This window comes from Castanea sativa, chromosome 9 (assembly GCF_040712315.1).
Source record: "Castanea sativa cultivar Marrone di Chiusa Pesio chromosome 9, ASM4071231v1".
In the NCBI taxonomy this organism is placed as follows: domain Eukaryota; kingdom Viridiplantae; phylum Streptophyta; class Magnoliopsida; order Fagales; family Fagaceae; genus Castanea; species Castanea sativa.
In genome coordinates, this window is record NC_134021.1 from 12,095,079 (window position 1) to 12,120,135 (window position 25,057).

Genomic DNA, 25,057 nt, shown 5'->3' on the forward strand with positions numbered 1-25,057 from the left:
CCGAATGAACAAAATTTTCGAAATGACGAAAACACCCTTCACAGAACCCAACCGCCAGACGGTAAATCCGTTTTTTGAAGAATCCCGAGAAATCCCACAAACGTTGTTGCGTGTAAAATGACACAGAAGCGTACGTGGCAAGAAATCTTCAATAATAATTATACTCTGAATCTTATTTTTTCCCTTTTTACCTTTAATAACTGCCTAAGCTAAGTTTACTATAAATATCAGGAACTTTCTTTTTTCCTCTAATTCAAGCTTTCTTGCCAGTTTTTTTTGTTTTCCTTCTCAAATTCTCTCTCTCTCTCTTTCACCCCAAGAGAGAGACATTCGGTTCAAAGAATCAGAGATCCTTCATCCAAAGGTATGAACTTCCATTAACACGTTTGAATAACGTTTCATTTCAATATTTGTGAATGCTTTGTTTTTTAATATATATATATTAGTTTTCATTGGAGAGCAGTGTTTGTACTTTGAACCAGTCAAATGGACATGATCTTTGGTGGGTTTTAATCTTTCAGATACAAAAAGGGTCCAGTTTTGCAGTTTCTCTTTTGGTTTAGATAGAAGGCAATTAGTTCTGATCACAAACTTGGTTTACTATGATGAATTCTTTTGTCGTTGTTCTATAATGTTCTTTGATGAATTTCTTTTGTCTCAAGTGAATTTGGTTAATCAAGATGGAACTTTAATGCTTGTTTTGCAGGAATTTTTGGCGGTTGTTAACGTATAGGGAATTGAAATGTTGGGAGATTTCATAACCAGATGTCTTGTGTATGTTCTTGTTGCACTCATAGATGTTTATCTTAGATCTTGATTTTCGGAATTAGAATGATTTTTTTATTTGTGTTTTTAATTTTTTTTTTTTTTTTTTTTTGTTGTGCTTTCTTACTTTTTGGGTATCAGACTGATTCTGGGGTATGCATATCCTGCGCTTGAGTGTTACAAAACGGTGGAGAAGAACAGGGTCGAGATTGAAGAACTCCGGTTTTGGTGTCAATATTGGTAACAAGCATTTTCTTCGCTCTAAAAAAATAGAAGCTTTGTGATAATACCATTTTTAGAGTGTTTTAATTGGTGGCCTTAAATGTGTTCTGATTCATGACCTTGAAGTTGAGATTGATAGAATTGATGGGTTGTAATTGTTTTTTCAAATTGAAGTCATATATTAGAGGACCTTCCCCAGTTCATTCTGATCTGTCAACAGTTTCATAGGAGAAATACAAATAAAATATAGGAATGTATTGCCGCCTAGAAACAAATTAGCAAATGGGTTAGGTGAAATAATCCACAATGTCCTAAGGTCAACATATTATCGAACCTATTAATGTCTCTGCCTTACTGGTTGTTGCTTTCGGTTATTTGTCCAACGATAGCAAATTATAGTAAATGGAATAAAAATAAGACAGGAAAAGAATTTATGAGATTTTATTTGTAGCAAGTCTTTTCGTTGGGCATCAGGATCACGTAATTAATTTTGATTTATGGCGTAGCTGTGTAGTTTGGTAGTCGGTACTAGATGACAGGTGGTATGTTATTGAAGAATGATACCTGAAACCCTTGAATTTTATGGCCATCTCATCATTTCAGTACAAAATTCATCAATGTTTATCTAAAAATATTGATCTGATAAGTCTTAAGTCTTCCCTCTAGTACTCTATGCATTAGATGTAAACCAAACCCAACCTAATATTTTTGATTATGTTTTATAGCACATGAATTAAATCTCAATTTGTCATCAATTCTGCAGGATCATTGTGGCTATGCTCACAGTTCTTGAGAGGATTGGGGATATATTCATATCATGGTATGTGTAGGTCTTTGTATAGATACAACAACAACGAGTATTTGACTATTTTTATATGTGCAGTGTCTTTATTTAAATGGAAATAAATTTATGCTAATCTTTTTTTGAAGGGTGCCCATGTATGGTGAACTGAAGCTGGCACTCTTTATCTATCTATGGTATCCCAAAACCAAGGTAAAAAAAAAAACAATAGTAGAAATCATAATTTCATATATCACCATGTTTGTGTCTGAATTATGAAACATTTTTTGTGCATCATGTAGGGAAGCGGCTATGTCTATGACGCAGTGCTGCGGCCTTATGTGTCTAAGCACGAAACAGACATTGACAGGAAGTTGCAGGAGTGGAGGTTAAGGGCCTGGGATTTGGCCATTTTCTATTATCAAAACTGCTCCCAATTAGGGCAGTCAGCATTCTTCCAAGTCGTTGAGTACTTGGCCGGTCAGTCTGCAAGGTTTAAACACCCTCACACAGAGGTAGGTTCTCTTATTTCATCTTGTCCCTTCATTCCCCTGTGCATATTTTAACCAGGCTAGTTCATGAGTCCCTAGAGCTTTATTAGCTTCTCACCCACATAATCAAAATCAGAACACACAAATTTATTGGTACAGAGATTAATGTAATAATTCCATGTCAAAGACCCCCATTTCAAATTTTTGAATCTCAAACAATTTGAGGCAGAGGAAGAGAACATGATCAGATTATACTTATCATTAGAGAGAAGTAATGTTAGGAAATCTCTGTTCCTTTCCCTTGTACTTTGTAAAGATTCAAACAGTGCCTAATATCCCTTATCATTTTTTTTTTTTTTTTGGTAAGTAACATGATAACATCCCTTTCTTCAATAAGTAACATTCCAAATGCCTCTTGAAATGTCATCCATGAATTTGAAAAACCAAAGCTAGAATCTTTAACATGTCGTTGCAGTACATAACTAGTAATTAGCGTCCAAAACAGCTATGTGACCCTCATGTTGTGAAAAAGATTGACACATATATTTACACACATTACACATTACATACAGAAATGTAAATTGAACACAACAATGAACTCCTCTGATGATGAAAAACTACCATAATTCCCATTTGCATTACACATTTTAATTACACCACCCACAATAAGTGTTAGTACTTAAACTTTTTTTTTTTTTTTTGCAGAAAAAGGATGATAACAATAATCCAAGCACACAACATCCACCCCCAAATGTGCCAACATTCAATGGCGCAGCCAACGGCAATGGCATGAAGTGGCCTCCGATCCCAAGTGCCCCGCCATTGCCCGGCACCACCACAATCGACCGCTCCATGGCGGAGCCACCCAAACCCAACCTGGTACAAGTCCTCCTCCACCAACAAAAGCAAAGAGATCAACAATCAGAGCCCAGCCGCGCCACCTCCCCTACTGGCCTAAAGTTTAGGCGCTCAAAACCACACCATTGAGACACAGAAAGAGACAAAAGAATTGTACAAAGTTGTAACATATAAAAAATATATACACATGTAAAAATTCAAATTCTATTCATTTCATTCTTTCTCTACCATTGTGACATACATATTTCCTATGCTAAAAAAGCCTCTTACGTTACGACATGTCGTTTAGTTTTCGTTTTGTTTTGTTTTGTTTTGAGTCATTGGCAATGAAAAAAGAAAAAAAAGAAAAGCGTTTGGTTAAGAAAGAAAGGACCGTTATCTGCAGTTACAGGCGCGGAGTACCTGGTGGAGGAGATGGGTGAAGGCGGGAACGACGTGTCGGTTGAAGAAAGAGAGGAACGAGAGCCAGAGGCGGTGGAGTAAGTGTGGGCCGGACGAGCCCGGCGAGGACGACATGGGCTGGAGGTAGGCCCAAGCGGCCTGCTTGACGAGGCGGTTGCGGATTGAGATCTCGTACCCGGACGACACGGCGGCGGAGGCGGCGGGGGTGGGGGAGCTCACGGCGGCCGTGACGGGGAGGATGTCTTTCAAGGAAGTGTAGGTCTGATGAGGAGGAGAACAACAACACTTGAGCGAGAGTAGCACGTCGTCATCTAATGGCGGCGGACGTGGTACGGTGCCGTTTTGGTGGTTGGGGAAGGTGTTGGAGCTTTGGAGCGGTTTCGTCGTTGTTGCAGCGGCGGCGGCGGTGAAGGAGAGTCTTGTGGGGACGACTACGGAGGTGGCGATCGAGTTTCTGTGGCGGAGAGTTGATGATGGTTTTGATTGAGTTTGAGTTTGTGGGTCTGAGTTTGTGGCGGCAGAGTCGTCCATGGTTTTGAGTAAATTGTATAGAGATTTCTACATAGAGAGAGTTTGAGTTTTGTTGTGGCGAGATATTTTATAATGGGTCGGTGTTGTGGGTTACTGTAGTGATGATGATGAGAAAAAAAAAATTAAAAAAAAAACAGGCTTTTTTTATTTTTTGAGCTCCGGCGGCTACCTATTTTGCTATTTTGCAATAATTGGAGTACATTGTCTTATGACTATGACTGTGGCTATGTCAGTGGCTGTTTTTATCTGTGTTAAGTGTGCACCTTTGTCTCTCTTTTCTTTTTCTTTAGATTCCTTATCTCTCTTTTCTGATCATCCTTATCTACTGTCTATATGAGTTTAGAAAAAAATGGTAGTATGAAATATCCATGAAAACTTATCTGATTAATATTTCATTCTTAAATATTAAATTAATATAAAAAAATTGTAAATATATTTTTATGTATTGATCTAAGGTGTTATAAATTGGGTAATGCCACTTTTTATTTTATAGTTAATATATATATATATATATATTATTTTTTACTCTCATCTAAGTATCAAATTGTTTATGTAATATGCTTTAGATTTTATATAATTTCGTTGGTTTTAATTTATGGTTTTTGTGTGATAAGAAACAAATAGGATTGAATTTTTTTTTTTTTTTTTTTGAGAAACTATAGGATTGAATTTTGATGAAATGACAAGTGCTTTTTATCCAAATGATGATTTTTAATGGTCAAAGTTTGGAATCAGATAACATCATAACACTATTGCTTACCAAATTTCACAAACCTCACACAAGTGGAACCTTATCTACTTATTACAATTATTTACGTGATAAGACACATTTGAATGAAGTATTGTAGATGATTATTTTCAATTCATAAATTAAACATGTTATGATTATCTCATAGTCATGCTTAATATCAGAGTGACTAGAACTAAAGGTATAAACTCATTGATTACAATACTCATACTTATAAAGTGGATGATGAAAAGATATATATATATATATATATATATATATATATATATATATAACGCCCAAAAAAAAAAAAAAAAATATATATATATATATATATATATATATATATATATAACGCCCAAAATAAATGATATTTGAGACTAGTCAACATAATGGGAAAAAAATTTGTCTCGTGAGTGGGTGATTTTTTGAGTCTTTCATTGACTAGGAAGTAGAAATGGTTGGTTTGTATTCACTTTCTGATTTCTGGGGCTGTTGGTAATGGCATTATCGAGTATTGACTTCATGCCTACTTTATATAAAAAATTGGTGACCCACTTTAAGTACTGAGTGATCACTATTTTTCGTTCAAGACATCGTCACTTATAACCTTTTTTTTTCTTTTTCTTTTTTTAATAAATGAAAGCTATTTACTTTATTTATCAATAATGTCAAGTTGATTATTCATATACTAGTGATTGATGAGAGTCGATTACAATATTTGTGAAACATGGATCAGTTCGAACGAAAGATAGAACAGAATATAAGAGAGTGGTGAAATTGCAACAAATTAGGTTGGATGTAAATTTTGACAAATCCATAATTAAATTATATTTTCTTCTTATATCCTTTTTGTTTGTAAAATTTCTAGAAAATCAAATATCAATAATTATATTATCAATCAAATATTTAAATTTTAAATTTTTATAGTTTAAAACTATGCATTAAAAATAAGTTTACATATCAAATAGTAAATAAACATTTGATTTACACGAAACTTGACATGTATGTTAAAAACATGCAATTTAATTGTTAGAATTTCAAAATATATAGTCATATTATTATTTTTTTAGTGAAAATTATAATCTTAGAGTACAATAAAATTTATAGCCAAACTTTTTCCTATTTTATTTTTATTACTAAGCATCATGTGTGGTGTGATCTTGGTTATGAGTTTAATTCTTCTCATCAAAAAAAGTGTCTTGGAAAATATTTTCAGCAAATTTTCCACCACTTGTGTCCACAGTGGTAAATGGGTTGACAGAAATGTAACCTTTGAAAGTGTGATAAACATTAGAAAAGCCAGTGTTTCTATCCTTTTCTTGAAAGAGGCCCACACAGACCATTACCAAACCTAATAGTCATATACTTCCTCTATTGGGTACACATTTTCACGTATGAGACTGAAACATTATATATGTTTTATATTTATGACTTATTTTAGTGAGTATGAAGCAAGTTTCTCTATCGGAATCCTGGCCCACTTCGATAATTTGGCTCTATCTTAGTGCATGTCTCTTAAGCACATGCCTAAAGTTGAGTTGATGCTCATTTGGTTGAATTTAATAGGTGCATTATCTAATTTGCTAGCTGCTAGGTGACTTGCTCACTTTGTTTGTATTAAGCCATACCAATTCCCGATATATATACTCTCAACTTTATGCTCAACCAATCTCAAAGTGCCACGTGTCTTGTCTTTTGTTAAATTAATTTGAGAAGCCATTATTTCACATCTCATTAATTTAAACTAAATCCGACAAGTCGTTGAGAACTGATGCACCAAAAATTATATGGTCTTTGCTCCCTTATTGTTCATACAAGTGCAATAGAAGCATTTAGCCTTTTGGTTGTCTTCTTTTTCTTTTTCTTTTTCTTTTTTATTGGTGTGGAGTATCACGTTACTATATTCCTATACTTTATAAAAGCACATAATAATTGTATTATTGACGTAGAGTATCACGTTACTATATTCCTACACTTTATAAGAGCACGTAATAATTGTATTATTGGCGTGGAATATCACGTTACTATATTCTTATATTTTATAGGAGCACTTATATTTTATAGGAGCACATAATAATTGTACTATGTTTTGGTCGTTGGATTGCCTCGAAGTGATTGTATTCCTTTCATAGTTTCAATAGATAAATTTGATAGCCATAGAAACCTAGGATAATGTTTGTGACTTGTGAGTTGCTTTCCTAACTCAATAGTTCGGTTATCCATTGAAGAGCCAAAAATAGACACTATTACTTTACACATGATTATGCTCTCTATTTCACTGACTACTTGTACATTAAACACTTACATTTAAAACGTACTTCTTAACCAGGATGCAAGACATGTTAGAGGTGCCAGCCAGATTGAAAGAGCTCTATTGAAGTCAAAGTAGATGTTGACTTCACAAACTGCTGCTTCAATAAAATTTTGAACTTCATGCAACAGATGTTTACTACTTCCTCACGTTACAATTGACTGCTTGCAGTTGCAGCAGATAGAATCTGAGAACAGTTAAACCAAGTAATGCTCAACACACTGGTAAATTCAAATTCCTCATGAAATTTGCATAAAAACCCACTCTCATGAATGCTTATAGATGTTCTATTTACAGTACACTTCAGCAGAAACAGAAGACATACCTTTTCAGTGAATGTGCGAAACACCTCCACTCCCATAGCTTTATCAAGTTCCTAACAAGTAACAATAGAATTTAGCTGACAGTCATCCATGCTTGCTCAATCAACAATTCAATTTATCAATGATATCGCTATAAACAAGTATTTAAGAAAGAAAATACTTTATCTTGATTTAAGGAAGGATTAAACTGCTTACATTCTCTGCATCTGGGGAACCATCAATATTGTCGATGATTTTCTGGAGGTTTCCATCCTTCAAAGCATCCCGAATTTCACTGGAAGAAGCTGCACAAGGAAACCCAGAGAATTTACATCTAATGGGAACTATCTAACCAGACATCATTTCAGGACTGAAACTTTCTAAATAACTTCTTTTATCCCAACAAATTCAAAGATTCATTATAAGGAAACGGTCAGTCTTCTCAAATAAAATTTCTAAGCCAGATAATATTCAACAATAGGTCAATATACCATGTAGCAGGAGATCCAAATCACTAACAAGATTTTTACTAGCTGAACCTAGCATAAACATAAATGGGGAAAGTTACACAACTATAAAGGAGTACCGGATTTTTTTTTCAAAATAACCAAATCCCTCAAACAATTTCATTAGTTAGCAAGGTTTTGAAACTATTTAGCAATCTAACAAATCGAGTGCAGAGAACTCGATTTGTTGTGCTAAATCGAGTGTGAAGAGGTCGAGTTCCATGGAACTTGAGTCTCCACGACTCGATTTCCCAGCCAGGCTACACACTTCATCAGACCAAAGAACAAGAAGACTATGGAACTCGAGTGTTTCACTCTCGAGTATGAAACTCGAGTGTGAGACACTCGATTTCCAACTGATTTCAAAGAGCAAAATCGAGTCTAAAAAACTCGATTTGTTAGATTGCTAAGTAGTTTCAAAACCTTACTAACTAATAAAATTGTTTGAGGAATTTGATTATTTTGAGGAAAAAAAAAAAATCCGAGTACCTGAAATACCCATAAATAGAATAGCACCCTCCAAAGACAATTGAATTTAAAAAGATTTACAGGGAAAAGAAAAAGGCATAATGGGGGAGAGGAATGAGACAAATATATATCTACTGCATTAAAAATGCATACCCCTAGAAACCTTTGCAGCTTCTCCCCTCACTGTGTATTCTTGTTGCAGATTCCACTTATAGGTTGTATAATCTCTTTTTTCATTGAAAAAAGGAAGAAGAAAAAGAGGAAGGTGAAAATCCATTTATTTTATAAAAATAAATAAAAGGTTGTTTATTCTCTTTCTGGTTTTGCTTTTAGAATTACACTGTACATATTTTGGGTCAGATTTGGAGTATACTATTTGACTCTATTGATTTACCTTTATAAATATTAATCCATTCTCAGAGTTTTCTTTTGTCCCGGACTTTTTTTTTTTTTTGATAAGTAAGAATGATATATATACGAAGGTTACTCTATGCCTGAAAAACACATAGCAACCCAGAAATACAAGAAAAAGAAAATAAAGAGAAACAAGAGAGAAAACCAAACAACAAAGAAATTACAATAGGAGAAGGGAACAAAGAAAAGAGGGGAGGGAATCACTAGACGTGAGTCCCCACGCCCAAGACCAATCAAATAGAGTTCCACAAAAAGAAGCAAGCAACTGATCACTAGAGCTATCCAAGTCCTCAAAAGTCCTCCGGTTCCGCTCCTTCCAAATACACCAAAGGATGCACAACGGGATTAAATTCCAGATCTGAGACAAATGCTTCCCCAACCAATTCCACCATCCAAAAAGTAAGTCTGGAATCGAACTAGGCATAACCCAAGCCAAGCCAAAAGTTATAAAAACAAAGCTCCATAACCGATAGGCCACCTCACAATGAAGAAGAAGGTGATCTACCGTCTCTCCACAATGACGGCACATAATGCACCAATCCACAAAAACCAATCTCCTCAATCTCAAATTGTCTCCCGTTAGGATCTTATTCCAAGCTACACACCAAACAAAAAAAGAAACTCGCCTAGGGGCCTTTACTCTCCAGATAGCTTTCCAAGGAAAGATAGTTGAAGCCCTTTGCTAAACTTGATTCAAAGAAGGATGTTATGTGATAATATGTATCTCATGCGCACAGTCATAGTAGGTTACTTAGATTTTTTTTTCCTTTTTTAATAAGTTGGGGTTTTGGGGGGGGGGGGGGGGGGGGGCGCAAACATAACCAAAGAAAGATAGATTTTTTATTGTATTGTTGCAGGAATTTTAGGTGGGTTTTAATGCATAGGGAATAGACATGTTAGGAGATTTCATAACCAGATGCCTAGTGTATTTTCTTGCTGCACTCATATATATTCTCATAGATGTTTATCTTAGATCTTGATTTTTGGAATTAGAATGGTTTCTTATTTGTATTTGTACTTGTATTTGTATTTTAAGATTATTTTGAGATAACTCAACCACATACAGAGCCTGGTTTTCCCCTTCTCACCAAATCATCCAACTAGACAAGAAAGGGTTTCCATAATCATACTAATTCGATGCCCGATCAAACATTCATTTACAACACACTAAAACCTTCAAAACTATCTTAGGCATTATCCACTGGAACCCAAAGAGAGAACACTACTGACCAAAAAATCTCTTGCAACTAAGCAGTTAAACAAATGATGTTCAACTGCCCTATCACTAACTTCACTCAGACCACAAACACATAGTTTTCGTAGGTGCGTTAGTACAAATACGGAACACAATACCTAAAGAAAGAGCCATCCAACGTATGTCATACAAATGCAAACATTATATATCATTCCTCGTTAACCTTCAGAAAATTCTATCCTCTCCTACATAGGTTCCTTCATACAGCAAAAACCAAACACAATACCTATGCAGACACCAGACAAACCATTCATCTTTAACCTCCAGCAAGTTCTGTCTATCCTAATTTGATTGTAATAAACTAAAAAGGGGCACAACTGATTCCAACTCCCAATGTCGAACACTTGAACCTATCTCACAAACTTGAGATTCTAGAATCAAGTCTACTTGAAATACCTAGATATGAAGCACATACGCATCCTTATTCTCAGCAAAAAAAAAAAACCATCACGGAACAAGTTTTTAAAGCAACCTCTCTAGTCTCCAGAACCATACAGTATGCAGAGAAAATGAACCAACTACAATCATCAATTTCAAACTTAATACATGCTGAAATAGTTACAACCTTCATTTTTGCTATTCCAAAGGCCCGACCACAAGATTCTCTTACAAAATTATAAGACCACTAACCCCAAATTTACCATTACAACTTCAATGCCCTTCTCACAATCTGTACAGCAACTAGGCTTGCCCATCGTAATTTGTCATATTTCAAGTTCTCTATATTGTCTGTTAAAATCTACATGCTAACGTGTATATATATTTTAAAGAAGTTTAGACCCCAAGGGGAGGGAGAAGGGGAGATTCCAACTAGTGACCTTGGCTTCTTGAGGCGTAAAGCGCTACCTTGGGGTAATCTACATGATAAGATTCAAAACCTGGCATACAATAAGTATGCAATAGAATGCAACACTTATCCCAAGTAGCACACCTCAAGTATTTGTATAAAAGAATATTCTTTGGTTATACTTATTCCCCTAAGCTATTTGAAAACCCATACCTATAGCCTCTAGTTGCAACTTTTGCAGCACATCCCCAGGTTTTTCAACAATCAATGGTCTCTCTACAAGTGATTCGGGAACAGGAGCTGCAGAACATGAAAAAAAACAAAGTTAGTTATAAAAAATTTAAATAAAAAAAGTTAATCTGATGCAGCTAGATGTTGAGTTATTGATCCTACAGAGATCCCCTGTTATTTGGCTCACTAGAGGTAAGCCTAAATCCCTGTAATGCAAGGTGAGTATAAGATTGACTGAACTTTTTGAACTTCAGGTTCATAACAAGGCATTTGGATTTAATGAAAAATAAAAATCAAAGATAAATACATGGTAGTACATCATGAAAGGATAACAAGTTAACAACGAAGGAACCAAGAGCCCTGTAGCTCGTTGGCATAGCGTTCTCTCCTTTATTAGGAGTGAAAAGCCTCCCAGCAACATGTCTGTATAATTTCCACTTACTTATGATTATATCTAATAGCCATCATCAGGAAATTATAAAACTGTATCAAATTTAAAGGAACCAAAGACAAAAGGATATGTACCATATTAAAACAGTTCTAAAGCATTAGCAATTAACATGAAACTAAAGTAGTATAATTCTTACTTGGTTTTTCCTCAGAAGATACTGGCTTAGCACAAGGGATTTCTGCATCGTTCATGTAAGCCCACATTAGTTCTCATTACCAAAACAATTCGCAATATTCCTTGTTAATTAGCGGTTGTTTAGTCTTGCAGCTCGTTTAGGAGGAGGAAAAGGAATTTAAAGAATAATTTTAGAATAAGATAACACGAGTTAGTATAGTGTCAAGTCATTATAAATTTAGCATTTCTTCAAACAATTGGCGTGTGGGGGCATTGTATCAAAATAGGTTCCAGTCAGCTCAACGGGTAAAGCCTATTGTCATTGAATAAGGGACCTACAATCAAATCACTCCTACACTATTGACATTTTGGCTTGACAAGAAAGAGCAATCATCATGTAGCGGACAGCACGGGTTAAAAAATGCTATCATAGAGTTAACTGTTTATTTGGACATCCCAAAAAGGCAACACCAATAATCCAATCCAAAACTATCAAATGGGTTTGTTTTGTTCTAACAGAAAGGAGTCAAAACTAAAGAGATGCATACATAATTGAGAATTTTAATTGAGCAAAATCCATTCTATACTATTCTTTATTTCTTTCTTTGAGTTTGTGCCTAAAGTAGTAAATATAAAAGTGGGCATTGGCATACCTTTGTGTTTCTTGAAACAGGGAAGGGAACAACTGCAATTGGAACAAAGAAAAGATATAAGATATCAATATGACATTAAAACTCTATTTTTTGTTTTTTTGTTTTTTTTCAATCTTGTTAGAGAGAGAGAGAGAGAGAGGGTTTGATTGTGAGTTAGACTTACTAAGGAACAAGACAGGAGGGACACTTGTACTTTGAAAGGGCTTCATTGCAGACTTCACACTTTCGAGGACCCATATTTTCACACACACGGTGCCGCCCGCGATTCTCTTCAGCTAGGTTTGAATCAGTTCTCTCTCTGTTTTTTTTTTTTTTTTTTTTTTCCACTCTTTTTTATTATTATTATATATATTGTGAAGCGCACCGTTTTACTTGATTTCACGCGTAGAAAGACGTTATACTCTTTTCTTTTTTTCCCTCCCTGAAAAATGAGGCACTATTTACTTATTTACCCCCCACCGCCACACCCTTTTTTTTTCACCTGAAACAAGTCTAATCAAGTTTAATCATTAATATATATATATATATAATCACAATATTTTCACAACAAATCATAACTGACTGGTTGTTATTGGTTCAAATTTGAACCTAACACTAAGGCCTCGTTTGGGAGGAGGGAATGGAATGAAATGGAATAAAAAGAATAATTTTAAAATATTCTTCCCTTCCCTTGTTTGGAAGTTTTAATGGAGGAAATGGAAAGTCCATTCTCTTATTTGGGAGTTTAAGTGGGAGGGAATTGAATGGGTAGGAGGGAACACTCATTCCTCTCTATTCCCTTAAAACCTTAAATTTTCATTCCTCCGAAATTGAAAGGATTGGGAGGAAATAGAATTAAATTTAATGAATTTTTTACTAAAACTCCCAAAATACCTCTATATATTCAACTCTTTATTTAAAATAGGGGTCTAATAGTACTATTGTCATAAAATGATTCTATTACATTCCCTTCATGTTACTCCCAAACAAGATTACTTATATTCCATTCATTTTCATTCATTTCTATTCCTTTATTTTAAAACATCCAATCAAGGTTACTTAATTCCATTCTATTCCATTCTTTTCCCTTACTAATCCACTCCACTCTATTTCATTCATTTCCATTCCTTTATGATCATTCCATTCACTTCCCTTATGAACTCTCAAACGAAGCCTAAGATTACTTTTTTCCTCAATAATAACAATCAGTAATAACCTGCCACTTAAAATTTGTTGTAAAAATATTGTCAATATATCATTTCTTCCAAAGAAACCCAGACATGCAATTTCTTGTGAATGATGGCTAAATATACTCTATTCATAAGAAGAAGAAGAAGAAAAAAAAACTCCACAGAAATACACTATTATTTCAAAACAAAAATGAAACAAAGAATGAACCATATCTACCCTTTCCCGGGAGTCGATGACTATTCATAGTTGTTACCTTGACACAAAAGAAGCGTTCGACCCAATGCTTTATTTTTGTCCTAGTTGATCTCGATTCGACATTAGAAGTATATTGATTTTTACCCAATAACCAAATACTTTTGCCTGTAAATACTGCATATTTGATTCCATTCATAAATCTATTTTCTTCCCTATGAGTTTTAGTCTCAATAAGAATGCTAGTTCTTATTGTTCATATGTTATGATATGGATATACCACACTAATTCGTTATGTATGAATGATGAGATTCCATTGATACAGAGCCAATTCCAATTGCATTATATAACATTTTAGCACCGCCTAATGCTGTGACCTTCTTCATTATTTTTTATTTTTATTATTTGGACCGCAATTTTTTTTTTCCATAAAAGATTTATTTTTTATATTTTTTATATATATTCACTTTTATTTATGACAAAAAAATTAATATCATAATGAAAAATATAAGAATTACCCTCAAATTTAGTAAACTGTTGTGGGTTATTGTTTTCGACAATACCCAAACCCAAGTGATGACAAGGATCCTGGGCCTCGAAAAAAATTTATATCTGTTGTTTGGCAGATTAGACTTGGTTCACCGCAGCTATATTGGACTGCTTACAAACCAAGCTGTGCACAAAAACATGGACCCTACAACACATACATATTCATACGTGCAAATATATACATATTGTAAAAATAAATGGCTAAGGAACAGTAAAGAAATAATAAAATAAAAAAAACAAGTAAGGACGTTAGGGAATTCAGAAAATAAAGTGATATGTCATTGCATTAAGTTTTGAGTACATTGGACCCTATTTCTCACTAGGGTATGTCATAAGGTTCAAATAAGTTCAAAAGTCATAAACTTAGATAGTTCTTTGTAGGCTTCCGAGACTTCTAAGGTTAGAATCCCCTTGAATCCAAGTGCATCCTCAAGCACTTATCGCAGGATCCCTCATAGTGTTTCCCTCTTTTCTCTATTTATTTAGGTTTAATGACTCCCTCTAATACTAATTTTTGTTCTAATTAATTGTTGTTGAGCTGGTTTTGCTGATGACTTGATCCCCTTTTATAGTACCTTCCTAAGGTTTTTGGTGTGCAATTGATTCCTTCCATTTGTTGCCCTGAGTACCAGAACTAATGTTATTAACGCAACATTGGTGGCTGGTCCTTTCCTTATTTTCTTATTATATTTTTCTTTTGAGACTCCCTCCAAAAAGTCCCCAATTGACCTTCCTCTTTTGAGGGGTCATAGGGGCTAACTTTTTTTTTTTTTTTTTCCAATACTTCTAGAGAGACTTTTTCAAAAACCCCTTTTTGGCTGCCTCACCCTTTATCTTTTTTCTTCAAATAGATAAATTCTTCCCTGTCGGGCTAAAAGATCCCCAACCATCTTCCTTCATTGTTCACTCTCCTGTTCTTCCCGAGATACCAGGCTCCTTTTATCAAGTGCTGATTCCTAAGTCATTAACTGTTTTCCAAAGCTTTTCTTTTGAGTCATGGGTAGCTGATGGGACATGTCTTTCTTCGTTCTTTGTGTTCATGAGCATGCTTCCTTGAGCTGTCCAAATCCCAACTAATTTTTCCTGCACTTCCCAAGGATTCCCTCCCTAGTTCTGGCAATTCCAAGGCATCCTGGTCCAATCTCTTCTTAGGCTCCTTGGAGAGCTTTTCTTACAAAAACTGGACTGAGCTTCCTTTACTTTTCCTCCCTTTTATGAGGCTTGGGACTTACCCATTCATGAGCTTGGGCTTCTTTTTAGCTATTTAAATGGGCCTTGGCCCACAGATTGGGTCTTTCTTATCTTTGGGGGCCCATTTACTTTGGATTTCAATACTTGTAATATTTTGGACCTCAACAACTGTCAAATAGGATAATTTAAGCCATTATCATGATGTTAGTATCACTCTGAAAATTGAAATAGAAATAAATAAACATGACAAACATTTGGATCCTATAAGTAAATCCAAAATAATAAGTTTGTTGTCACAATAATTTTTACAAAATATTTTACTAATGCAAAAATTATATGTTATGAATAACAAATAATAAAGCAATGCCAATGATGATTCATACCAAAAAAAAAAAAAAAAAGAAGAAGCTGTGTTTGTAGTATTACACTACTTGCTCCAAAATGTTTGAATACCCAATCCCCGCTCCAACTTTTCAACTCATTGGGTGAACGAATTTGTTTGTGCATGTCTCAAAAAAGTGCCCATATTTCGTGAAAACGATTTCTCATTAGTAAATTAGCAGAACCAAATCCCAGCCAACCAATGGCTGAGGTTTTGCAAACTTGCAATCACTAGTGTGGAAGAGATTCCTCCAAACTAGAAACTTTTTTATTATATATTGCTGCTTTTGATTTTGTGGCCCTTTTTCTTTTGGCGGTCTCATTTATACTTTTTTAGTTTTGTGGTTCTTGAGCATGCGCAACCATCCTTTGTCCGAACCTACATTTGAGACAAGGGATTTTAAGCATTATATGGTCATTCACTCTCAAGTCTCTCATCAGCCACAAAAGTTGCACGCACATTAGCCTAAGATGTGGATGTATAATAAGTGCCTATTTTAACCATGATATAGCTGGCTGCCACCAACAATAGATGCAATTGACATCAGAGTACTCAACTTACAGGTCGATTTGCCATTGAAGAAATAATGGTAAGTAGTTTTGTGGCTTTTGGCCATTATACAAGTAACATCTTAGAGCACTCACAGCAGTAGTAGTATATTGATATATTGGTATTTTTTAGCTCTTCAAACACCAAAAAAGCATGCTCCAGCAGTAGAGCTATTTTTTTTTTTTTTTTTCTAGCTCTAATGAACAGTGCACATCTATAGATAGATGTGCACTGTTCATGAGAGCTAAACAAAAAAAATATTATTTTACTCCCAGCCCGATTAAAATAATAAAAATGTTCTCTGATCTCCCTCTCTCAGTCACTCCATGCCTCTTCCTCTCTCTCTCTCAGTCACTCTCACCTCTCTATCTCAAAGTCTCAGACCCACGCCTCCGCCGGCCTCAACGTCACCTGCCCAAGTCGACCCAAGCCCCAAGTCACCGATCCATTACTTTGGTTTTCCGTCGATCAGACCAATCTGCCGATCAAACCCACACCTCTGTCCAGTCCACCATCTCAATGCTCACCCAACGCCGACTCACCGCCGATCCGCCGATCAGACCTCCGCCTCAGACCCACTTCTCTTTCGCCGATCAGACCCACGCCGACATTGTCCTCCTCACCGAAAGAATATGAGAGTTGATGATTTTTTATAATTGGTGATTTTGTTTAGTCTGGGTTGAGGAAAAAGATTGGAGATTTCGGTTGGTTTTTTTTTTTTTTGCTGCTGTGAACTGGTGGTGGTGGTGGTTGTGACTATGGCTGATGGTAAAGGTGGTTGTGGTTGGTGCTGTAAATGTTTTTTGAGTTGTGAGATATATTATTTTATTGTAATGTTTATATTATTTTATTGTGTTGAAAACTAAAATAGATCCACTGCTGCAACATGTATGTAAATATGTATAAGTAAAATAGATAAAGTAACTTTTTGTGAAGCTAAAAAGCTAATTTTTTAGCTCCACTGCTGTGGATGCTCTAGCTCAACTATTAACACCTCTTAATATTTCCAACAAAAATATTAAGGAATCAAATCACTCCTCCCCAAAAAAGTTCGTCCACTATTCAGTCTCCTTACGCAATATTTTAAAGCTTGATTGCATTTCAGAAGCAAGTTGTTTGCTTTTTTCTTTTCTTCTATTTCTTTTTTTTTTTTTTAGCAAGTGAAACACACGTTTGAAACTAAGTTCTCTACCAATGGGAAGAACCGCACATGCCACTAGGCTCCAGAGCCCATGGCTTTTAGCTCTATCATATGCAGCTAATAGATCCACCAGAAAAATAAAATGTAGCTTATAGTATATACAAGTATTTCTCACCCAAGTAGGAACCACCAACCTGAAAAATAGAGGGAGAACATAAAAAAAAGGAGAGCAGAAACTCAAAATGGAAAGAATACCATAGCTGAAGTCTAATCCAAAAAAATACTATCAAAATCAAAATTTCTAAGTAAGATTCAGTGTCAATATTTGAAAATCAAATCTAAATGACAAGATAAACTGGAGGAAGTGACATAGGAAATAATTACTTACTCCCACCCCGCAAAACAAAAATGCATGAGGAATAAAACAAGACAACTCTATCATCATGATGGCAGCATGTCAAATGCTTACAACAATAGTTTATACCACAGATTAGGACCATACAATTATCAATCTGGGGCAGGAGATCTAGTTGCTGCCCTACAACATCTGGTATACAAGCCTTGCTGCATGTTTTTACACTCGCAACATTTACAGAGTTGCCTCAACTTTGCAAAAGACACCAAGGTGCTGCATACAAAAAATAAATACGCATATAATGAGATTATGCTTGTAAACTCTATCTTTGTTTCTTGCATTTGCCCTAACTTTGTCCAACCCACCCATACTAAATATAACCATTCTACCGTCCATGCTAAAGATCCACCACCTTAATTCGAAGAGTGTCCTTTTTTTCTAAGTCCAAGACGTACGCATTTTATTCATGCCACAGGAGTCCCTAAACTGTACAGTATAAGAATTACCCCCAGCTTGCCATCCATTAGCTTCATCCAAAAGCTTCCGTAGCATTCATTCACCGGGCAACCTTTTGGCATCTTTCAGCAATGATTTAAAGACATAAAGGCTACTGGCATACAGACATCATTTTTCAATTTAGCTCATTAGCAAAACCAATATCCATTCATCTTCGGGTAGAGTCAAAAGCTGTAGATGGCACTTCAGCCATTCCAGATAATGGAGTTTGTGACCTTGGAGTACTAACATCAGGTATCCCAAAGTCAGGGTGAAGCATATCCATCCCACTCCATTCAATACCCGCTGTAGTTGGAATCAAAAGATATTGAACATCCAGTTAGATGTAAAATTATGTTCAAAAACCCAAGAAAAAAAAAAAGACAAAAACAAGCGTTAAATTGGTATATACCGTCTGTTTTCCACATATCTGTTATGCTAACTTCAGCATCTGACAGAAGCCAGTAATCTGCATCATTCTGCAATAATAACAAGTAACAAATTAACTATCAACCAAATCATTCATATACCTTACCTTAGTTAACTCTCTCTTCAGAAATCTTTGATATCTTGGTAAAAATTAGTTATAGGAACAAATTAGTCAGAATATATACACTTACATCAACATCTGAGGGAACAATTTTCATCATGCCCCCAGCAAACTCCTGTGAAGCATTAAGATCAGAGCACATTTGATGACTGTGTTGTGCCTGAGGCATAACATCCTTCATGGTGCTATTGGCATTGACCACTTCGTCAGTGGCTGGGTTATCGTTGGACCCTGAGCTTGAAACCATTGGGAAGCTCACAGGTGGCTCAACACTATTCATCTCCTCAAACTTCTCCTCAAATTGACTATAAAACAATCAAGGTCAAAGGAAATTAAAAGAAAATTTTTATTTAAAAAAAAAAAAAAGAAAGGAAAGAGAAGAAAATTTAAAACAAAGAATTTCCAAAACATGCAAGATTAGCACCTGACAAGGTAGACATCAATAGGGCCCATAGCGCTTCTAAGAATAACCCTATATCTTCTCTGTGGATAGTCAACAGCCTGATGTATATAGAAGCACTGTCAAGCATCATATCATATGTTAAATATAACATGTAGCTTCAATTTTTATGATCTGGACTTACCTCATCTGGATCTGGGACTTCCAGTGTGGTTCCATGTGGAGCTTTAATTGCTAACAGGGTTTCGTTCTGCCAGAGAAAGCGCTAACCAGATTAACTAAATAGCTGAAACACCATAAAGATAGGTAGAATAGTGGGACACAGTTACGTTTGCTCTAAATCAGTATAACACCAAACGAACTGACCTGGAGGCAGGGTAAGCCCTTAATATCTTCTTTGGTTACAAAAAGCCACCTAATATGATGAATATAAATTCATTAGGTTGCAGTTTTTATATACCATTTGGGTTTTTTTCCCCTATAAAAAAATAACTGCAAAAGATTTACTTTTTCTTGTTTTCATCTTCACTCAAATCCCTCAATCTTTCCTGCATTTCCCTGCAACAGCTTTAAAGCATCAGCCAAATTCAACCATTTGAAGACAGCATCATTTATTACTTTGACAAGGAAATTGGCTAGATAACCTTATCTGATCATCTAATCTTCGCTCTTGATTGGTAAGGTTTTCAACTTCTGCCTGCAGAAAAAGACAAATTTTCATCTTCCATGAAAAATTATTGAATTGCTTGTCTTTCTTTCCTTTCTTTTCACCCTTTCTTGGATTCACAGTATGGTTATCGTTCCATACTTATTGGATGTCACTGAAGGGACATCAGAGGTTGTAAATCCAGCAATTCTTCAATGCCTCGTGGACATTTACAAATCATGAAAAAAGTAAATGGAAACATCCTAACCGCTGATACTTGTAAAAAAAACATATTTTCCTGTGTATGCATCACAAGAAAGCAATATCCAGATCTGCATACCTGTAGTACAGAGGCGTCATCTTCAACCTCCCCTGGCCTTAATGCATCTAATCCCCTAATCAGTCATTCAACCAACTTTCGCATAAGTAATCATGTTCTTCAAATGCTAAAATGAGTCTCAAATCAAAAGCAGAGCAAAATCATATGTTTTAAGAACAAAAGTAACAAGTATTACTTCCAATGTATTCTGTTCTTGAGTTTCTTTTCAATGAGTCCAATGCCTTCCAAGACATTTGTTATGTCATATATTCGCCTCTTTTGCACCTGTATCATTAGAAACCCTCAAATTAGCATTTAATATAGAAAAAATGCATATAATCAGATAGCTTAATGATCACCTCCAAAGTTTCTGCCGCTTTGTTTAGGTCTAGATTACCATCCTCTGCTTGCTTGAGCAAATTGATGAACTTTTTTGTCAACAATCCTGTAAAGTTCTGGCACTTTGTCACTCTTTACACATATGAAAGCTTCAAAAGCTATATAACGCAAACATTATTACATACAAAGAAATCATTCAGACCCCAACACTTTCAACATTACCTAGGGAACTGTCGTAACGACAACTTCCAGGAGTAAGAGGAGATGGGGAACCTGCATGATAATAAAAACTATTTTGTTAGATCTTATTTTTCTAGCAACACTGGGCAAAGTACAGACCGTATTATGACCAAAGCCATCTAGGATGAGAAGCAAATTTACTACCCATACAATCCAACATAATTTGTTTCAAGCACAATCATTTGTCAAAGCTGATATTAGATAGTCTAAATTAACAAAGGGAATGTGGGAAAAATGTCTCACCACAAATTTAGTACCTATATACAATCCAACATAATTAGTTTCAAGCACAATCATTTGTCAAAGCTGATATTAGATAGTCTAAATTAACATAGGGAATGTGGGAAAGTTGTCTCACCAGCATTTGACGCAGGTGTCTGAGGCCCAGATCTGTTGCCCTTTGTACCCTTTGACCTGTTGTATATCCTTCCCCCCTTTGCAGACACAGGTGTCTTGAGGGGGCTGTTTACTACACTAGTGTATCCAGGACTGTTAGTCCAGTCAATTGACTGAACTTCATTGTCGTCTGTTCCATTCTTCCGCTTTAATAGCTGAGAATCACCAGCAGCTTTGTGAAATTATGCCAATGACAGTTACATGACTAACCAACCACTATACTATTCCATATGTATCCTTTAGTTAGTGATAGTGTGAAACTACTAGATACATATGTTTATGGTAGGTTTATGATTGATTCCATGATGGAAACAACTAAAGTGAGATACATATTGCACTTGAATTTTAGTCTGCAGAAGGCTGGATAATGCAACCCTTTGAAGAAACTGCAAGCCCTTCCAATAGTTCAATTCATCATGAGTACAGTTAAGTTCATGACATCATGTATATCCATTACATACCAGAAATAAATAACCAATTAAGATTTCTAACTTTTTTTTTGTTACAGGCAGCAAAGCAATAAAAGATTGAGATAAAATAATTTAACACACACACACACACATATATAAACTAAGCTAGTTCACAAACTCAATCACTGATATTGAACCCTATGCTGGCTGCTGGAGAAAATTAAAATGAAATCCACTACTTTTTATTTTTCTTTTGTTCTTCTTCTTCTTCTTCTTCTTCTTCTTCTTCTTTATAGGAAAATTCAACCTTCACACCTATATTATTATGAACTGAACACATGTCCTCAGCCTTTGCCCCTTAATTATGGGGGAAAGGGATTCAATTTAGTCTAAAGACCATTGTCTATTACACTTTCAGCTTTTCAAAATGATCACAGAAAATTTCACTAATAGGGACACAAGGTCAATCCTCAATATCACCTCCAAACAATCCACATCCAAGTGGTAATCCTGTTTTGATATCATTAATGCAGATGAATCAAAATTAACCAAAACAAAGCCAAAAAAAAAAATGCCAATAAGCTTCTTCAGATGCCTATACTTCTCTTCATGTTCATGCACAAGAACTTCAAAGGTTACTGTAGTTGCTGCAGCAAAAACAATGTATATACATCTGTAGTGAACAATATAGAACTATCATGAACATTTGAGCTTTCTTCAAATTGTTGATGAGTGAAAACAATATATCCACAACAACTTCTAGAGGTCAGTGGCAACTTTTGCTTGTACCAGCAGCCCACCCAACACAAACAGGCAGCCACTCACCTCATGCCAAACAACAAGGACGCAGTCATCAGAATCAATCTAAAACACCACATACATAATAGCAATACACACCTACATACAGTCACCACCACATGCTACTTAATGTTCCATTTATTCATCCACCTTAAAGCTTTTCAGAAATTACAGGTTTCACAAAATGTGACAATATTAGCAGCTTCTTAAAAACAACAGCCCCATTATCTTCCACGGCAAACGTTAACATTCAAAACGAGCCTTTAGTTACACGCCCTGATGTTAAAAAAGACAGTACTTCGTGTACCCATCAATTCTATTAGAAATATCTTTTTAAACCTGCCCTTTGTTTGACTTACTCCAAACAAATTCTTCAACATAGTCTAAAGACAGCTTTACAATCCCCTATTGACACATTCTCACCATAGAATTTGACTAAATTGCTGAAGAATTAATAGCAAACCCTTCAAGCTGCCAAACTAAATTCAACTACAATAGTCTACATCATAGCAAAAATTAAAATTTAAATTAAAAAAAAAAAAAGCAAGTCTCGCTCTAAAAATTTGACAGTGTCCGATAGAGCGAGAAACGCGCCAAACAAGCTTGAATTTGTTGCAATCACTATCAGCCACCAAAAATCAGAATCAGAATCAAAAACAAAATCAAAATCAAAGCAATTTAACTATTAATTATTTCAGATTATCAGCCAATAATTACGCTATTATATGCCAAGCAAAGCGCCTAAACATAAACTCAAATAAAAGAGGAACAAAAAAAAAAATTAAAAATTAAAAAAAAAACAATATTATAACAAACTTACGGGAGATCTAACGACAAGAGCTTCGGCTTCACGATCGGCGACGACGGAGGAGAAGCGGTGGTAATCGTCGGGAGGGACGAACGGCGGCTTGGTGGAGGCGAGCACGGCGAGGTTTCGCTTCATCGGCGGCGGTGGAGGGAGGATCTGTGACGCGACGGTCGGCGGAGGCGGCGCAGGGCGGTTCGGAGCTCGAGCGCCGCCGGACATGGATACAGGGGCAAAGCGGTCGAAACTTAGGTTGTGTGAGAGAGAGAGAGAGAGAGGTTTAGAGGAGTTGGAAGAAGCGGAGAGAGAGAGAGGATCGGAGATAGAGAGAGAGGCGAGAGTGGCAAGAGGTTTAGAGAGAGAAAGAGAGAGGGAAATGGGATCTGTGAGTAGTAAGAGAGAGAGAGAGAGAGAGAGGGAAAAGAGGGGTTTGGGGGAAAGTGAGAGTGAAAGAGGAGAGAGCAGAAAACGAGGGAAGGAGGGAATTTTTTGTTTCGGATATAAGATGTGGAGGGAACAACGGCGGATTTCTAATTTTATCAACGGGCTTCTCTTTTTCTTTTCTCTTCTTTTTTACCCTTATGTTTATGGGTTATGTATCTTTGCCCCCAAAAATCTGTCTACTTTTTTTTGTACGTCTAGGCCATATACGTCCTAAATGCATTATGCATATATTAATTTGAAAAATCTCTCATGTGTGGGGTCTACCTGTCTGTAAGAGGCTGGTCTCACATGAGATATCAGCTTTATATTAATCATCTATTTTTTTTAAAAAATTTATAAATAATTGAAAAAATTGTTAAAAATAACGCCCCTAAGGACATATGTAAAATGTATGAAAAAAAAGTGATTGGCTTTTTTTTTTTTTTTTCAGTTTTTTCAATTTCTCAAAAAAAATCCTAAAAAAAATTATTAATATATATCCTAAAAGTTAAAAATCTTCGTATTTTATTAGTTTAATATATTAGCCAAAATAACATGTTTATAATCCCTTTTTATTTTGTCTCCTTATAGTAGCCAAACACCCTTGATAAATAAATTAATTAATTAATCATATGTTTCAAGGGATGTTCGTACCAGGATGGTACAATATTGACTACTTTCTTAGCATTCCTTTGGGTGTCCCATGGTTTTTCTAATAGCTTATTTGCAAAGTATGAGACAAAATATATGGGTTTTGATCATTTTTATACAATATGTGACAAAAAGATAAAAGTTAGATAATTCTTTTATTAAAAAAAAAGAAACAAAAGAAAAAAAAAAGTGTTTTTGATTTTTTTCAAATGAACACTTCAAACACCTGAACAAGATCTGTAGTGAAATGGAGATAATAGACTTCACAATTGAGATTTTATTTTCAAATCCAACAATGGACAAAGTGCCACATAATTAAAAAAAAAAAAAAGTAATGGCGTGGCTATGATACACATACAAGTACAACAAGGAGGATTCATTTTTGAGTAATTATCTTTCTTTTAAAAATTAAATAAAAGGTTAAAACAAATAATTGCCTTAAAGAACCGTTAATAGTAATCCGAATGTGTTGGAAATGAGACTTACACAAGGTTAGGATTTCATGGATCACATAAAATTAGGAATGACTGGTCCAACCATCTTTATTTCCTTTTTTCTATGACCTATATTTCAAGATTTCTAAACCCTTTATACTTGTTAATTTGTTAGGTGACATTTTAACACATGCTTATACGTTTGGAATTCCAACCCTAAAAACATTATCTTTTATGAATAGTACTACAGTGGCTTTATCAATCCTCATTCCTCCCAAAAGATTATGATCTCATCAATGTGTTTTATTTGCCGTAAGATGTGCTCTAGTTTATTCTAATAATGAAAAATG

General features: G+C 35.2%; 3 protein-coding genes across 4 annotated transcripts; 1 reads left to right on the forward strand and 2 right to left on the reverse strand.

Annotated features, from left to right (window-relative positions):
• The first annotated feature begins 243 nt into the window (after positions 1-243).
• LOC142610449 (putative HVA22-like protein g) lies at positions 244-3,396 on the forward strand. Of its 2 annotated transcripts, none has more exons than XM_075782259.1 (7): positions 244-364; positions 707-774; positions 907-1,005; positions 1,751-1,807; positions 1,918-1,981; positions 2,071-2,283; positions 2,965-3,396. In XM_075782259.1, exons 2-7 carry the CDS (start codon positions 743-745, stop codon positions 3,244-3,246), a joined length of 747 nt encoding a protein of 248 aa, XP_075638374.1. In that variant the 5' UTR covers positions 244-364; positions 707-742; the 3' UTR covers positions 3,247-3,396. The 2 variants fall into 2 exon arrangements, with proteins under 2 accessions (XP_075638374.1, XP_075638375.1); XM_075782260.1 differs by lacking the exon at positions 244-364 and adding an exon at positions 476-570.
• A 3,485-nt stretch (positions 3,397-6,881) lies between these two features.
• Positions 6,882-12,590, reverse strand: LOC142610861 (uncharacterized). Its single transcript, XM_075782823.1, has 7 exons — positions 12,436-12,590; positions 12,273-12,304; positions 11,642-11,683; positions 11,037-11,123; positions 7,610-7,698; positions 7,417-7,467; positions 6,882-7,278 (listed from the first exon to the last, which is right to left on the reverse strand). Exons 1-7 carry the CDS (start codon positions 12,507-12,509, stop codon positions 7,243-7,245), a joined length of 411 nt encoding a protein of 136 aa, XP_075638938.1. The 5' UTR covers positions 12,510-12,590; the 3' UTR covers positions 6,882-7,242.
• Positions 12,591-17,859: 5,269 nt separating this feature from the next.
• LOC142611025 (transcription factor E2FA) lies at positions 17,860-23,663 on the reverse strand. The gene is made up of 14 exons (XM_075783030.1): positions 23,215-23,663; positions 21,149-21,341; positions 20,773-20,823; positions 20,571-20,656; positions 20,408-20,496; positions 20,233-20,287; positions 19,891-19,943; positions 19,754-19,804; positions 19,613-19,661; positions 19,431-19,496; positions 19,271-19,347; positions 18,917-19,151; positions 18,709-18,775; positions 17,860-18,602 (listed from the first exon to the last, which is right to left on the reverse strand). Exons 1-14 carry the CDS (start codon positions 23,419-23,421, stop codon positions 18,466-18,468), a joined length of 1,416 nt encoding a protein of 471 aa, XP_075639145.1. The 5' UTR covers positions 23,422-23,663; the 3' UTR covers positions 17,860-18,465.
• Between the last annotated feature and the right edge of the window lie 1,394 nt (positions 23,664-25,057).